Source organism: Ailuropoda melanoleuca, chromosome 14 (genome assembly GCF_002007445.2).
Source record: "Ailuropoda melanoleuca isolate Jingjing chromosome 14, ASM200744v2, whole genome shotgun sequence".
In the NCBI taxonomy this organism is placed as follows: domain Eukaryota; kingdom Metazoa; phylum Chordata; class Mammalia; order Carnivora; family Ursidae; genus Ailuropoda; species Ailuropoda melanoleuca.
The window spans coordinates 30,789,286-30,805,427 of record NC_048231.1 but is presented as its reverse complement, the minus strand read 5'-3'; the positions used below and the strand labels follow the sequence as shown (position 1 = coordinate 30,805,427).

At 49.9% G+C, this 16,142-nt stretch overlaps 1 protein-coding gene across 1 annotated transcript in view; it reads right to left on the bottom strand.

The window, feature by feature from the left end:
• RIN3 (Ras and Rab interactor 3) overlaps window positions 1-16,142 on the bottom strand; it is a 105,492-nt gene that overhangs the window by 78,935 nt on the left and 10,415 nt on the right. The window contains exon 2 of the mRNA XM_034643225.1: window positions 5,212-5,419. Within this exon, the coding sequence (XP_034499116.1) occupies window positions 5,212-5,419 (208 nt within the window). The remainder of the gene's footprint in view (window positions 1-5,211; window positions 5,420-16,142) is intronic.

Below are 16,142 nucleotides of genomic sequence, written 5' to 3'. Positions count from 1 at the left end.
AGGAACCGGGGCTCCTTGGAGAAATGGCTGATTCTAGGACTGCGGCAAGAAATACACAAGACAATCCTGGAGCGTGTGGTGTCAGGAAGTAAGGAAGCATTCCCAAAACCCAACACACACATACACGTGCAAAGATGGCTGTATGTCAACGGGACACGGGCAGCAACTAAGGGAGCTCCTGATGCCCAAAGCTGCAGTAATCCGAGCAACAGAATCATAATCAAGTGGCACTGATTTATGACCCAAAGCAGAAAGGCCATACCCACGAGTCCATATGGCTACAAGTAAATGATGGAACAAATACACGAGTGGAGAAGAGACACAACTCTTGTGCAGAAGAACTCCAAATAATTTATGTAGATAGTCAAGGACTCCCCACTCCCTGAGGGTGGGCTGTGCACAGTGACTTCCTTCCAAAGACAGCAGCATAAAAGGGGCGATACGGTCACTTTACAGAGGGGAAAGCTGACAAGCACCTGGGCCAGGTGATCCAGGTCAACACAACAGTCATGTTGATAGTACGTACCTCTGACAGGATGTGATGGGAAAGGCACTTTTCTTTTGTGGTCTTCCACCCCCAAACTCATAACCCTAGTCTAACTACCAGATAAATCCCAACGGAGGGACCCCCTACAAAACACATAAGATACCTGCATTCCTCAAACTGTTGAGGCCGTCAAAAAGCAGAGACGGTCTGAGAAACTGTCACAGACGAGAGGAGCCTGAGGAACCACGATGACTGAATGTCAGGTGGCTCCTGCATGGGGTGCTGTAGCTGAGAAAGGACATTCGGTAAAAGCCAGGGGCTTTAGTTCGTATGCCCGTATCAAACCTGCTTCATTAATTGTGACAAATGCATCCTACCAGTGTTAGATGTTAACAGCAGCAGAAACTGGGTGAGGAGTATTTGGGAACTCCTTATACCGTCTTTGCAACTTTTCTGTAAATCTAACATTTCTAAAATTGAACTTAAAAAAAAAAAAAAAAACACCGTTGGGTGCAGAATGAATAAAGGTGGCTTTTTCGTTGCCATGTTTCTAGATACACACAAATCAAAAATGGGCCAGTATGTTCCCAATACCTTATCAGAGAAGCAGGCTGCAGGGTGGGGAGATGCGGAGGGGTGGAGCGGGGGAACATGGTCAAGGTCACAGAGATATTGGGGGGGGTGGGGGGCAAAGAAGCCAGATACCTGGTCTCCTGACCATTCGCCTCTGGACAGGAGGAAGCACCCTCCTCATGGTGGGGAGGTGGTCCAGGCAATCTCTGAAGACCCTTCGAGCTCTCACAGCCTGGGGGCCACCTGTGATGTCTGCAGCTCTTTTTTCCCCCCATTTTTTAAAGTGCTTTTTTAAAAAAGATTTTATTTATTTATTTGGGAGAGAGAGAACGCAAGAGCAGGGGGAGGCACGAGGGAGAAGCAGACTCCCTGTTGAACAGAGAGCCTGATGCAGGGCTCGATCCCAGGACCCTGGGATCATGATCTGAGAGCCAATGGCAGACACATGACCGACTAAGCCACCCAGGTGCCCTGTCTGCGGCTTTAAAAATGAGGAAAGCATTGCGAGGGCTGAGTTGTTGTGTGGGATGACGTTACCCAGCAAAGGGCCTCCCTGAAGGTCACACCTCTCCCTAGTTGTGTGGCCTCAGGCAAGTGAGGGAACCTCTCTGCGCCTGTGCTTCCTCAGCAGGAAACGAGAATCACACCGACCACCTGACAGAAATCGCTGTGGGGATAGATAAGATTGTGCAAAGAACAACTCTGGGTAAAAGTCGGCCAACCATTCTTATCAGAGCATGAACTTCGGGCTTTGCTTCTGCTTGAAAATACAGATGGGACCAGTCGGGGGTAAAGGCAGAGAGGGAGGGGGCAGGGAAGGCAGAGAAGGCGCATCCGCTCAGGGCTGTCCTCAGGGCTGGCCCGGCCCCTGAGGCCTCAGGGGGTCCCTGAGCGGAGCAGTGTGCGGGCCTGGCCAACCCCCTTAAAAAGGCAGTCACCTTCCATCTTAACCGTAGCTGTGCTCTCACTCCTGGGATCCGATGCGGGTGTCACGTTAGGACCCAGCCTTGGAGAAGCTTTCTATTTGCCATACTCAGCTCCCAGATGGTAGGGAGCCAGCTCTGTCTGCTCCCCAGAAGCAGCCCCACCCTCCCTGCCATCCCTCGTTTGTTCTCAGGAACGATCAGAGCCAGACCTGCTGTGCACCTAGGCCTGAGACGCCGGTGTCACGAGCCACACGCATGCAATGTGACTCTGCTCCCTCGCCACTCCGGTTGGTGCCAGTCCCCCCAGTCATGCTGCCTTCCATCCCCACGTCCCCCAGCCCAGTTTCTGCCCACTTCTGGGGCTCGGCCTGTGCTGTGCCAGCACCCACCCACTCTCCAACAGACCCTCTCTGCTCCCCCATCCCCGTCCCGCCCATCCATCCTGCAGGACCCAGCTCAGCACTGCCTCCTCCAGGAAGTCTGCCCACATCACCCCAGAGCTCGGCATCTCTGGCCACAGTCAGATCTCATTCTCAGGGCAGAGAAGAGGTACTGGAACACGAATCCTCACACCCCATGGCCTTGAACTCATGGCTCTCAGGAGTCAGTGGATAGGAACAGCTTTCTAGTCTCCTGGGTGGGATGGCCTCAAGATGTGTGTTCACACTGGTTCCCAGAATGCTCCAGCAGGATCCAGCTCCCCTTGCAGCCCATGGTAACGGGCAAGATCACATACCTTTCATTAGCTGCCTCCATTCCCTGTCTTATTTCCCCTGCTGGCTTCCTAGGGTCACCTCCCAAATAAACCACTTGAACTCAAATCCTTGTCTCGGGGTCTGCTTCTGGGGAAGCCCAAACTAGGGAGCTCCGCTTAGCCTCAGTTTCCTTATCTGTAAGTTGGGAATAAGAGCAGATTCAGAGGCCTCCCAGGATTATCACAAGGATTCAATGAGATGACATCACACAGGACTTGGCATTAAAGCCAGTACAGGGCCCAGCGTCAAGAAGCATTCTTCACGTAGAGCCACTCTTGTTACTTTGATTTGACACTTCCTGAAGACAGGGCTGAACCCTGGGGCAGAGCAGTCAGGACTTAGGCCCGGCCCAGCTTGCCCTGAAGATGCACTTGACTTTCCTAGGATGGGTCCTCACTGTCTTATCCACCCGCATCTATATCCATGCCCAGGACACACCTCCCCTAGTGACCAAGAAAGCCCCAGGAAATGGCCATCCCTCCACATCCAAACCTTGCACTTGGACCTCTTTTTGAGCCGCATCCCCCCAGGAAGGGTGGGAAGCCAGCACCTAAGGGGGAAGTGGGTAATTCACTGGTTGACTGGACACATTGGGAACGTTGACTGAGACACTCACTGGCATGAATCCCTGCTTTTATTTTCCACACAGTTTCATCATCTGCTCCGAAGCCCTCAGTCAGCTCAAAATAGAAAACCTTTTGGTGGTGAGGGACGAAACAAAAGAGCTTGTTTTCTTGAGGATGATAGCCTGCCTGCCCCCAGGGGCCCCTCCCTGCTCACCCCTCCAGAAGGATCTGCAGAATCCCGGGCTGCCCCTGGTGCTGTAGTGGGGCTGGCCTGGCCCGCAGGGCACCTGCCACTATACCCAGAGGAGACCCGCCCCCCCTCCCCCCCACCCCCCGGGTCTTGGCAGAATTCTGCTGGGCTGTCTGGCCTCTACGGTCCCTACTCCCTGTGGTAGGGGCCTCTGTGGCAAGGGGAGGTTGGAACTTTGTTGGAAGTCCCATAAGTTCCAGGAATTCCAATTTTCAGGTACAACTGCTTACTTGATGGATTTTTATCTAGTCCAAGGTGAAGGAATCCACTAACCAACTGAGTCCCATGTGGGCGGGAGCTTGCACTCTTCTCCGGACCGCAGTGCGCACAGCACGATATCGGCACTGAAAGTGAGCCCAGCAGAAGCGCCCAGCGGCTGAAATGGAGAATTCCCTTTGCACGTGAAGGTACAACATAGCCCCGGAGCGGCCAGGCTGCCTGGGTTCAAATTCCAGCTCAGGCACTCGCTCACTGAGTCAGCTGGGGGAGGTCACTCAGCTTCTTTGCGTCTCAGTTACTCTTCTGTAAAATGGGCCTGATTGGAGTGCCCATGTCAGAGGGCTGCTGGGAGCACACACGGTACTGATTCACGTGCACACATTCGGGGAGTGCCTGGGACACAGTGCTTGGTGGACCCTGACTGCTGTGGCCAGGGCGGGGCGGGGAGGGCTTCTGCAGAGACAGACCATGCGCTTTGAGCAAACATGGTTTCTGCGGAGGACGGATGATTGCCGGGTCCAAGGGAAGGAGGCCCGGGGCCTGGCTGCTTTAATGGACACGGGGCTTTATGTCGGGGCGACGAAATGTTTTGGAAGCAGACAGGTGCTGCTTACACAGCACTGTGAACAGACTAAATGGCGTGCTTGAAAACCGCTCGTTTTCTATGATGCGAATTTCACTTCAATAACAAACAAAACTGAAAAAAGACTTCTGGGAAGTAGGTTAGGGTAAAGAGAATAGGTGACAAAAACTTTGAGAAGACTCTTAACTTCTGTCCAGCTTGATTTTTTTTTTTTTACAGTGACTACACATGTTTATCACTTTTATAATTAAACAAATTAAATGTTTTTTTAAAAGGAAGTAGCATGTAAGAGAAAATGCGTGGGGTGGGTGGCATTTGATGGGTTCTGACTCACATTTCACTATCTACCTATCTTTCTTCCCCTGTGACGCTCATACTACCCGGACCAGAGTACCTTCACTAACGAACCCATTTCAAAGTGAGAAATGGAGCCTGGCTCCAGAAAAGTTTTGCCTCCATCACACAGCCCCTTGTTCTCATACACCACTAAGGGGGTGTAATATGATTTCTCAGGTGTCTCCAGCTCTGATCCCCTCTGGTCCCAGATGCCTGGCTGACTTCTCCAAGTGTCAGCCCTGCTTCTCAGGTGCCCCCATGCTCAGCCACAGCTCCCTGTTCTCCAGGGGGGACACCTGGTTTCCAAAGCCAGAACCAGATGTCCCGCCAGTCTCTCACTCCTGAGTTCTGGAAAAAACTCCCCAGTCGAAAAGCTGACCAACCCAAGAAAGGAAAGCAGATACAGGCAGATACGGGCAGCTGTGCAGAGGAAAGCTGCTTAGGTGGGAGCCCGGGCGGCTCCTTGCAGCTGTGCCTGCCCACCACCGGCCGCAAGGTGAAGAGAACCCGACTCACCCCAGCCGCCTCCTGCAGCAGGATCCTGGCTGCCTCGGCCCGGCTCAGGCCCAGCTGCAGCCACACAGGGCATGTCTTAATGAGCTTCTCCAGAACGCTGATGCCCCGCCGGGGAAGGCAGTTCTTCGGAATGACCAGCGGACAAGGCCCCATGCCATCTTCCTCCTCCTCCTCCTCTCCCTCTCCTTTGCCAACATCTGGAACAGGACTGAGAACAGAATCAAATGATCAGCCCCTTCTGCGGCCAGCCCAGAGAGCAGTGTGTAACACACGCAGATTCAATTCAACGGTGCTCATTCATTTAGCATCTACGAGGCCAGCAGTCCTCTGGGGGATTAAAAAAATAAACCGTGATCCTCACCTTAGGGTGCCTATGATAAAGCGGGTTGGATCTACACAGGAGCAACCAGCTGAAGCAGAAGACTGGGATAAATATAACAGGAGCACCATGCGACAGAAGTAGCTAATTCCAACCCACTTTGGCTTCAGGGAAACGGGGCATTTGAGCAGAGCTCTGAAGAGGATTGCTAACCAACTTTTAAAACGAAGTGTAATTTACACACAGTGAAATGTACAAGTTGTTAGTATACATCTAGAGAGATTTTTATGTATGTCTCTATCCACGTAACTACCACCCCAATATAGGGTGTCCAAGAGTGTAGCCACTAGCCACATGAGGGTATTGAGCTCTTACAAGTGGGTTGACGGAACTGAGACCTGCTGTGCGTGTAAAACACATGCAGGATTTGAAGTCTTGATATGAAAAAAAAAAAAGACTGTAAAATAGCTCATTAATAATATTTTACATTGATTATGTGTTGAAATGATGATAGCAGATTGAGTATATTGGGTTAAATAAAACATCATTAAAATTAATTTTACTTATTTCTTTTTACTTTTTTCATGTGGCTACTAGAAAGTTTAAAATTTGTGGCTTGCATTATATTTCTATTGCGCTGATACAGACATTCCGAAGGCTCCCTCGTGTCTCCTCCCAGTCAATACTCTCTGTCCCCCCAGGGCTGGGATGTAACAGGTCAGGGAAGGGGAAGGAGGACAGTCACAGGCCTGAGAAAGAGCAAAACCCAAATAGAGGTGCCGTTTAAGAGATCTTCGACCCTCCCCCAAATGCTCGCTCCACCGACCCCTTATACACACTGGCAGGTCAGTTTTGATTCCGAGGAACTAAGTCTCAGGGTATCTGCAGGGGTGAAAACCTTCATCAGACAGAGGGGGTTAATTATAAAGGTAGGAAGATGCAGCTGGTGCCGCCCTTTTGCCTGTGTCCTTGGTTAGCGTTGCTGTAAGGAGCTGCCCTGGGGAGGGATGAGGCCAGGATGAGCCCCGTTAAAGGTACAGAAGAGTGGAACCAGGTGGTGGGGGAGAGGGGGTCAGAGGGCTACAAGACCCAAAAGTCCTGAGGAGGGAACAGCATTTCCCAAAGGGAACGGTTGGGTCCTGGCTAAAATTCCCTCCTGACACCCCCACTCCCAAACCCTCCGAGAAGCCTTCCTGCTCACAGATGGTATGTGAGCAAGGATGCTTGTGTAGTTCCCCTCTGGGTCCACATAGTAAAGTGTGCCCAGTCACCAGGACAACAGGAGTGTCCGAGGCAGCTGTAGGCACCGCGGGGCTGGGAGGGGCAGTAGGGCAGCCCCGTGGATGTCCACAGGCTATGGAACTGGGGCTCAATGGGCCTCATTTGGAGTTCAAGTCCAGGGCAGCCCAGCTGATACTGATGTAACCTCTTCCCAGGCCCTGAAGTATGGTCATAGCATCTCCTTTGGGAAAGAAGTGAAAAGGGTGGAGGCCAGAATTACCCAGAGAAGAAGCACCCTGGGGCCTGTTAGTTTCCTCTAACCCCTCCTTGGAAACACAAAACTATCTTCTGGCACCAAAAGATTCCTGATCATCTTCAAATCTCCTCACTTGGCCGGGGTGGGGGGGGCCTCCCCCAGGAGCAGATTGGGCTCTCATGGCAGCTGAGAGTGAGCGCTCCCATTTCCTCTCTGCCACCAACTAGGCTTAGGCCTTGGTGAGTCCCTTCCCTCTGAGTCTGTTTTCTCATCTGTGCAATGGGCAGGGGGTGGGCCGGAAGATTCCTCCATTTACTGGGTGGCCCTAGGCAGGGCCTGGGCTTTGGGGACAAAGGTCCTCATCATCTCATTAGAAGCAAAGCCATGATCAAACAAACAGGCTCTGGGAGAAAGGATGGGGTCGGTCTCCCACTCACTTGTACTATGAATATTTTTTGAGGGCCTGCAAGCTCCAGATGTTGCTCTAGGAACCGGGTTAGAGCAGAGAACAAGAGTAACAACAAAACAAAACAAAACAAAACAAAACAAAAACAACAAACCTCATCTCTAGGAGAGAGGCCAGATGACAGACAAGGTGAATGAGTGACCTAGAGTGTGTCAGGTCGTGCTGAGCTGGAACAAGGATGCAGATATTTGGGAAAGAGCAAAGGCCTTTGAGCTAGCTGACCCAGAGAAACCTCGAGGAAGCCTCGGGGCTGGCAGGTGCCGGGGCTAGGGGGTTGGGGGCATGGGGGCAAGGGGAGGCCAGAGGGGTAGTGTGGGGGTCCCCATAAGGATACTGCAAACATTGGCAGAGTTGACTCTAAATCCATGTATATAAATACCTTCCCTGGGCTTCTGGGCCCACAGAGAGTCTTCAAAGATCCACAGAGAAAAAGCCGCTCCCTGCCCCCAGCTTCCTGCAAGTCCCACCTGCAACCTGAGGACAGGGTGACCAAGGAAAAACTGTCCAGGCTCCAGTGTCATGCAGACCATGCCATCTCTCCCTTGTGATCACATCCCTTCCTGCTCTAAAACATTCAATGGCTCCCACTGTCTAAACGATCCAATCCAGTCTCCTAATATTGTAGGCATTCCCTTTCTGAGCACATTCCCCCCCTTAACTCCCCAACAAAGGGCTGCCCTCCATCGCCTCGGCAAAACCTGCACTTCCCCACCCGGCGCTCCCGCTCAGGCTGCTCTGTCCATCTGTGATTCTTTCAGGTTCCCTGCTACCTCCTCCCAATATTTTCTCCAATGCGCAGGCAAAAGTTTAGCGGGTTGGACCAGAAAGCAAGAAACACAAAAGGAAAGATGGATAAATTGAACATATGAAATTAAACTTGCACCCACCAAAACACCTCATGAAGAAAAGGAATACTAAAACCACGGGCGGGGAGAAAATATTTGCAAAACATACATCTAACGGAGAACAAGCAAGTTGGTGCTAAAAACGGGCAAAAGATTTGAAAATACCTCCAATAAGACATCCGAATGGTCAATAAGCAGGTGAAAGACTACTCGACATCATTAGTCATTAGGGAAATGCAAATTAAAGCCACAAGGAGATACCACGACACAACCACTAGGATGGCTAAAATTAAAAAGACTGACAACATCACAGGTGGGAAGGAACCAGAACTCCCCCGCATTACTGGAAAGAATGTAAACTGGTACAACCACTTTGGAAAAAGGCCGTTTTCTTATAACCCTAAACATACACCTGTCCTATGGCCCCGCCATCCCACTCCTGGGTATCTATCTCCCAAGAGAAAGGAGAGTGAATGTCCACGTAGTATCACAGCAGCTTTACTCATGACAGCCTGAAACTGGTCCAGGTGTCCATCAGTGGAGAAAGAACAGCAGACAGTCATACATCACCCAACAGAAAAGGAAGCGCTGATCTGTACAACCACGTGCATGAGCCTCAAAAACATGCTGGAAGCAGCCAGACGCACAAGAACACGGACCGTATGGGTCCATTTGTACGAAGTTCTAGTGGTGCACTGAGGTACGTGTATTTACATTTTTTTAAATATTTTATTTATTTGACAGAGAGAGAGAGACAGCCAGTGAGAGAGGGAACACAAGCAGGGGGAGTGGGAGAGGAAGAAGCAGGCTCCCAGCGGAGGAGCCTGATGTGGGGCTCCGTCCCAGAACGCCGGGATCACGCCCTGAGCTGAAGGCAGATGCTTAACGACTGAGCCACCCTGGCGCCCCATGTGTATTTAGATTTTATCATCTGGAAATTTTACACCAAAACAATATAAAAGAACAATAAATAAATACCAAACTCTAGTTAATGATACGTATGCTAACATATTCAGGGGTGCCCGAAACTGTCTTTGAAATGCGTTAAAAAAGTAAGATGGATTCATGGAAAGATAGAGGTTTAGATAGATATGTAATAAAGTAAATATACAAAAACATAAAGGGTAAGTTGGAGAGTAGGTGGGTGTTCCCTGCAAAATTCTTTCGACTCTTCTGCATATTTAGAATCTTTTTTTTTTTTTTAAGATTTTATTTATTTATTCGACAGAGATAGAGACAGCCAGCGAGAGAGGAAACACAAGCAGGGGGAGTGGGAGAGGAAGAAGCAGGCTCACAGCGGGAGCCTGATGTGGGGCTCGATTCCATAACACCGGGATCACGCCCTGAGCCGAAGGCAGACGCTTAACTGCTGTGCCACCCAGGCGCCCCTAGAATCTTTTATACTACACTGCTGGGGATAAAGTTTTCCCCATCCCTTAAGAGTCATCCAGAAGAAGCCTGTCTGCTGGACTAGAAGCCCTGGGTTTGAATCTAGGCTGTGTGACCTCTGGCCAGTTATGCTACTTCTCTGGGCTTCAGTTTTAATGTCTGTAAAAAGGTAGTAATAAACCTTACCTAACAGGGTCATTGTAAAAATCAGCAAGACAGAGGTGGGTAGAGTGCTTCGCACAACTCAGTAAATGTTAACTATTGTTTTTCCATCATTCCACCCCTCCAGTTGGGATTCTCTCACTACAATTCTTCCACTTTGCAGCCTTGATTTTAGGACTTAGCACATTTGATTAGCGTGACAGGGTTGATGTCCGTGTGTTGCACTTGGTTTGTACCCAAGACAACATCTGGCCCCAGAGGTAACCCGCAAGTTCAAGTGCTGTGTGGGTTCAGCAACAGTCCCCAGCAGTTTGAGCTGATGTGGCCACGCTGTTCCATACCAGTAATCACAGCAGTGAAACAAGACCCAACAAGGTGTCAGCTCTGGGTATTTCTACCTCTCCCTTTCTGCTTGCACCCAACAGCCCAGCCCCAAGCTCCATCATCGGCATGGGCATTTTGCAGTCACAAGTGGGTGGCCAGACAGCTCAAGTGACCCAAGGCCCAATGTCAGCAAGGATTCAGGGATCAGAGGGTCTGGCCTCATGGCCCTTCTTTGGCCTGGTCAGAGCAAGTGCCCTTGTCACTTTGTCCCTTCAGGGCTCTCATAATTCTGTGACTCAGAGCAAGGTCCAAAGCTCCCCCAGCCTCAGCTGCTCCTTCTCTAACTGGTATCTGCTGGCAGAGCAGGTGACCCGGACACCCATGTCCTCCCCCTCTGCAGCCAAACTCCAGCGAAGGCCCTGCAAAGGCAGCCACAGGAACCTTGGGTAATGAACGGGACCATGAGCAAAAAGTAACGAGCCTCAGAAACTTTAGAGCAACTCCACAGGAAAAAGAAATTGTTCACAGCTAGTTTCCCTCTGCTTGCTGATGGGGAGGAGAGCTCCACTCAGGGCCAGCTGTCCTTGGACATTCTGTACTAGGTGCATGGGCACACGGGTGACATGGGGAGCTGGAAAGGAGGGGGCCCTGGGAATGCAGGGCAGCAGCCTGCCTGTTTGATGTACAAGGAGCCCACAGCACGACCATGTGTGGGTCCATTCTAAGTACTCCACACAGTCCCTTAACTTGGCTGACCTCACGTCTATATGCCTGGGTTGCACTGTGTCCCCCAAAATGGTCTGCCCAAATTTTAACCCCTGGTACCTAAAAATGGGACATTGTTTGAAAAAAGGACCATTGTGAATGTAATTAAGTTAGAGATGAGCTCATCCTGGATTGAAGATGGACCCTAAATCCAGTGGGAGGTGTCCTTATAAGCAGAGGGAAAGTCATGGAAAGATGCTGGAAGGCCACACAACGACAGAGGAAGAGACTAGATTAGAACATCTCGAGCCGAGGAGCGCCAAGGGCACACGGTCACCACTAGAAGCTAGGAGAGAGGTGTGGAACGGAGTCTCCCTCAGAGCCTGCAGACGAACCATCTCTGCCCACGCCTTGATGTTGGACTTCCGGCCTCCAGAATGGTGAGAGGATAAATGTCTGTTGTTTCAAGCTGCGAAGTTTTGGTAAACCACCACAGTCCCGGGAAATGAATACCTGATGTCTAAAAGTCCCATGTAAAGATGAGGACACGGAGGCACAGAGAGGTTAGAGCTCACCCAAGGTCACACAGCCAATAAGTGGCAGAGCTGGGATTTTCAAACCCCAGGCAATTTGGCTTCAGAGTTTGTGCTTCAAACCACTACCCTATTTGAGCTCTTGAAGAAATTTAAAAAATTTTCCCCGTGTATCTGTATCCCTGTAGTACACGGCAGAGTACAAGTGTTCAATAATGTTTGTAATATCACTTGGAATATCTACAGACACACATATAAAAATACACAGAAAAATAACTTCCAGAAAGCTACATAAGACATCATTAAAGACAGTTATTTCTGAGAAGTTCGGGGGATTTGTCTCAATTTTTTATACTGATTAAGCATAATTATATGATTAAAACCCATCTTAAATAATGTGTGAAGATAACCCTGTTTGTCACATAAATGAACGCAGACAGATGGAGAGCTGTTGGCTTTGGGGGGTCTCCCAAGCCCGGCTCGTATCCCAGTTTTGCAGACTCGTGGGTGGGGCTTGGATGCCTTATTCCAACCACTAAGACCTCCAGCTTCCTCTTCTGTAAAATAGGGAGCAAGTACCACCAGCTGAGAGGATTCTCCTCAGAGCAAAGAAGAGGTGGGCAGGCACGTGGCAAGAAGGGGGGAGCACTCCGTGCGCGATGATCATCATGGGAGTCATTAAGAGTTAACCTCTAAAAGCCATAATTGAACTGCCGAAAGGGTTCCGGCACCCACCCTAACCTTCTGAAGTCCGAAACCCCGTCCTCCCTTTTGAAGCAGCTCCTATTTCTCCAGCTGGGACAGGATTGTCCGGAGGTCCTGGAGGGGAGTTTCCCTGTCTGTGACTCTGGTGGCCCCGAGAACCAGCCATGCCTCAACACTTGCAGGGTGAGACAGGACAATTGCTCATGGCTGCCCCCAACACCCCATCCTTTTCCTCCTCCTCCATGCCGACCGCTCCTCGGGGAAATCACTCCTGCACAGACAGGAAGGGACGTCAACGTCTCACCTGTGCTCTCTCCCTACAAACTCACAATTAGAGGGTCAGCGGACAGTTCACACACTCCGCACAGCACAGGGATGAAGAACTAGGACTCATTCAGTCTCTGTCCCAGCCCCTGCCATGCCCTGGTCAAGTGACCCAAGGTATTGAAACTCTACCGGCCTCAGTTTTCTTATCTGTGGAACGGAGCTGGTAACACCTGCACATGCTTAACGTGCATCAAACAGCACCTGGCACAGGGTAGCACTTCAAATAGGTCTTTATTCTCGCGGGGGTAACCACGTATGCGGCCACACCCTGTTTCTCCCAGGGACACCGGTTGCTATGACAGAGAGATGGCCTGAGATAAGCGAGAAGCCAGCCCCCTAAAAGCCGCCGGAGCACCAAGAGGGTAAAGCACCGACGAGAATGAAGACAGGTGCACCCGTTCTGAAAATGACTGTCAAAATCCAAGAGGGACGGGGATGCTGTAGCCCAGGCCCCGCAGCCCCTCCCAGGACACACACGGGCACAAGGAGACAATGATGATGGCGCTACAGTAGCCTTGGCAGCGATCACAAAAGGGGAACGACGCACGGTCATCTGTAAGAGAATGGGTCCGTGGGTTGTGATCCCACCCACCCGGGACTATCACACACCTGCTAAAAGGCTACAAGGCTACACGGTTAAATCTCCAAATGCTGTTCCGTCCCCGATTTGGGTGCCTCTGCTGAGATACATAGGAGAACGTCCCTGTGTTTGGGAAACGCCCACTAAGATATATGGAGATAAAGAGGCAGTGTCTGCGACTTGCTCTCAGAAGGTTCAGGAAAAAAAAGGAGAGAGAACGAGCAGGTGTGACAAAATGTTCGTAATTGGTGACTGTGGGTGAAGAGTGCACATACAGGAATTTGCTGTACTCATCTTGTAACTTTTCGGGGAGTCTGAAATTACATTAAAAGAAAGAGTTTTAAAAATCCTACAAACCTGATGTGGAGTGAAATAAGCAAATTACTGAAGGAACGGAAACAATTAGGTATAAAAACACACATGACAGTTGTGTGTGCTGTGTGTGGACGCACACGCCCCAGCTTCAGGGTGAAGATTACTGCCCAGGGGAGAGGGAGGCAATGGGATTAGGGAGGGGTTGAAGGAGGCTTCAGCCCGCTCTGTAACCACTGATTTATTCTTAGGAGATCTGAAGCAATATGGCAAAATGATAGGATTTAACAAAACTCAACTATGGGTACTCAGGGCGTTGTTATGTTTTCCCCTAGATTTCTATGTGCTTGAAATATTTAATTAAAAAACACACAAAACTCCCACACGCCTTCCCCCAAGATCCCAGCACCTGTCACAAGCTGAGGGGATACAGGGTGGGAGATCCCCACATACCTAAGCCTACCCCGCCAGAGCAATTTATACGGGACACTCCCGCTTTATTTTGTTTATTTATTTATTGGTGTTTTAAATAAGTCAATTCTGGAGGCTGAGGGCCCGTGCTGAAAGGCAATGAAGATTAAGCCCAGCCGGGGCGTCTACCAGTTCGACCCAAGAATCAGGCCCCAGGGGACTTTTGAGGAAATCTTCTGAGAGCTGCCACAAGGTCACTAGAGAAGAAGCCAGAGGTCACTGGGGCATTTCTCTGGCAGCCACAGGACTGAGGCCAGGAGCAGCAGCTGATGCCAGCAGGAATGATATTCTGGAAGCCTGAGTGATAAGCAAAGCCAAGCCACTCCGCCCTGTGAGCCTCAGGGCCCCCCTCTGTAAACAGGGAGACGAGGCCACCTACCTAACGGCTGTGTGAGGATCCCATGGGGCAGCGCCAGGAAAGACTCCAGCCACAGCTGACACCTAACAGGTCGTCACTCCTCGAGGGGATGGGGCGTTTGGGGACAGTGCCACAGTAGTCCAGATGCGCAGTGAGCGATTTCCGCGGTGCCAATACTGCCACCATTGCCGGTAACAAGCCTCTCGCAAAGTTCCTCAATAGCTACCCAGAGGCCTTTGTGAGCCTCCACGCCACTGCCTCTACGTCCAACGATCCCCTAACACTGGAGTTCTCTCTGTAGCAACCCCAGGACAGAACTGCTGGATGGGTTTGAAGACCTCCAATGACAGGGTGCTCACGACCTCACTGGGCAACGCACATGAGAAGCAATTCTCAATTTCTATTGAGATGAAATGTGTTCCTCGGAAATCTCTCGTTGCTTTCTCTATACCGCACAGGGCCTTGGGGACAGCTCACCCCGTCCCCATAGAGCCCTTCGGCTGTAGGAAGGGGGCTGGCACAGCGCCTCCCCCAGGTCTCCTCCCTGGGATGAACGGCCCCACTCCTGCACAAGGCCGCGAGGTAACATTATCAGCTGCTTCCCTCCACTGGCGGGCACTGAGCCCTGAGCCGGGTGTATCACACACTCTGTCTCTGTGAATTTGCACAGGGAGGGATTTGTTTTTTTAATAACATCTTAATGTATACAATTCAATGGTTTTTAGTATAATCACAGAATTATGCCGCTATCAGTACAATTTTAGGACACTTTGATCACCCCAAAAGGAATCCCATACCCACAATGCAGTCAATATTTCCTCCCAATACCCCAGCTGGTGGCAAACACTAATTTGCTTTCTATCTTTATAGATTTGCCTTCTGGATATTTCATAGATGGAATCAGACCACAGGTGGTCTTTTAGGTTTGGTTTCTTTCACTTGGCATATATATATTTTTTATTTCCGGGGTAGTTAACATCCAGTGTTGTATTAGTTTCAGGTGTACAACAGAGCGATTCAGCAACTCTCCATAGATCACTCAGTGAGCATCAAGATAAGCACACTCTCAATCCCCATCGCCTGTCTCACCCATTCCCCACCTAGCTCCCCACTGGTAACCTTCTGTTTGCTCTCTACAGTTAAGAGTCTGTTTTCTCATTTGCCTTTTTTCCCTCCCGACTTGGCATAATTTTTAAGGTCCAGCCATATTATCCCAGCACAAAGGGTGTTATCAGTACTTCATTTTTTTTTCTTGGCATGTAATATCCCATCGCATGGGCACACCACATGTTACTTACCCACCAGTTGATGGACATTTGGGTTGTTTCCATTTTTTGGCCATCATGAGTAGTGCTGCTAATTCTCGTGTGCAAGTTTTTGTATGGACATTGTTTTCAATTCTCTGGTACATCTAGGAGAGGAATTGCCAGGCCATAGGGCCACTCTATATTTAGCACCTTGAGGAACTGCCAGGCTGTTTTTCAAAATGGCCACACCAGTTGACATGCCTACTGGCAGCCTACGAGGGTCCCCATCTCTCCACACGCTCATCGACACATGTTATTGCCTGTCTTTATTTTATAGCCAATAATGGGTATGAAGTGGTATCTCATTGTGGTTTTGATTTGCATTTTCCCTGATACATAATTATGTTGAGCATCTTTAAATTATGGACTCTCTCTATATATTCTTTAGAAAAATACATCTTCAGATCCTTTGCTTGTTTTAGAAATACATCATTTGCCTTTTTATTATTGAGCTGTAAGTTCTTTATATATGCTTGATAAAAGTCCCTTATAAGATCTATGATTTGCAAATATTTTCTTCCATTCTGTGACCACCTTTCATTTTCTTGGTGAAAAGATGAAGGTGTCCTTGGAAACACGAAAGTTTTTAATTTTGGCAAAGTCCAATTTATCTGTTTTCTCTTTTGTTGCTCGTACTTTTGGTTTCATATC